The sequence below is a fragment of the Oryzias melastigma genome, unplaced genomic scaffold, assembly GCF_002922805.2.
Source record: "Oryzias melastigma strain HK-1 unplaced genomic scaffold, ASM292280v2 sc01772, whole genome shotgun sequence".
Classification (NCBI taxonomy): Eukaryota; Metazoa; Chordata; class Actinopteri; order Beloniformes; family Adrianichthyidae; genus Oryzias; species Oryzias melastigma.
The window spans coordinates 1-1143 of NW_023418352.1; the positions used below are offsets into that span (position 1 = coordinate 1).

At 37.1% G+C, this 1143-nt stretch overlaps 1 protein-coding gene across 1 annotated transcript; it reads left to right on the forward strand.

Moving 5' to 3' along the window:
- Positions 1-74: 74 nt before the first annotated feature.
- LOC112139022 lies at positions 75-1143 on the forward strand (the record flags this gene model as incomplete). Its single annotated transcript, XM_024261716.2, is given in 3 exon segments — positions 75-178; positions 259-435; positions 931-1143. Coding segments are annotated over 3 exon segments (444 nt in total), but the record flags the coding sequence as incomplete, so codon positions are not given.

The following is a 1143-nucleotide window of genomic DNA, read 5'->3' on the forward strand; positions in this document are numbered from 1 at the left end:
TCTGACCGTTTCTGTCATAATCTGCTGTAGTTAGAACTGAGTCCTGAAATGTTTTCATTGCAGGTCTAAATATCTGTCAGAAGAAGAGGTTTTCAGGAGGAATGCCTTCATCCTCATAACCACGATGGTTGACCTGAGTAACCAGACTCCTCAGGATACGTCCGTGTTGGTGGATGAGGTTTGTTTTAATGGAAACATGATCGCACACAACTAAAAAATAGGAAATGATGTGTTTCTGTGTGTTTCTTACATTCCCAGGTTCTTCACAGCCTGTTCTTTCTGGGAGCGATCAACTGTCCACCGTTTTCACCCCAAAGTCTTCTGGATGATGATGATAAAATATTGGACTATTTGAAGATAGAGTATCCTCTACCCTTTCAACTTTATTTGACTCAACTTCCCAGGAGGAGTCCGTTTTCCTGTTTGCTAGACATGGTAGGATCTTCTCTGATGATGGAATATTTCATTATGATGTTTATTTTATAAACTCAATGACAACTGTAGACAACAACAAGTTAAACATACTTGAATCTTCCTTCAGCTTTATTTTTGTTTTCAGAACTTTAAACTATACTGTAGATAAAATATATTTGTTTCTGCTATTTCTTGATTTAGTCCTGTAGGATTGCAGAAACTCTTGTCACACCTTCCTGCAGTTCTTCCTGCTACCGAAGGTCTCATTTATGAGTTTCAGTTTCTCTAAAATTAAACTCAGTTCCTGTCAGACGGAAATCAAAATGGCGTCTGAACATCAAAATGATCTCTAGAAGATGAAGAAACTGAGAACAATATTATAGTCATATTTCAATCAATTCTTTCATCACATTTTATAAAATGTTTTTTTTTTTTTTTTACTGGATTTGATTTTTAGGTCAGGAAGTCTTCTGGATTGTGATGCTTTTGCTCACATCTTGATCCTTTTTCCATTAGGTCGTCTCCCTCTATGGACAAGAAAATGAAGATCAGATTAAAGACAAACTGAAGATCATCGTTCATCAAATGAAAGAAGGAACTAATTTACAAATTTTATTCTCCTCCACCATCTGCATCTCTCGGATCAACATCTCTAGTTCCCGTAGATATTATGGGGTGTCTAAATCCACTAAAGGTCGCCCTGCAGGAGAAATCCTGGTTGCTTCGTCC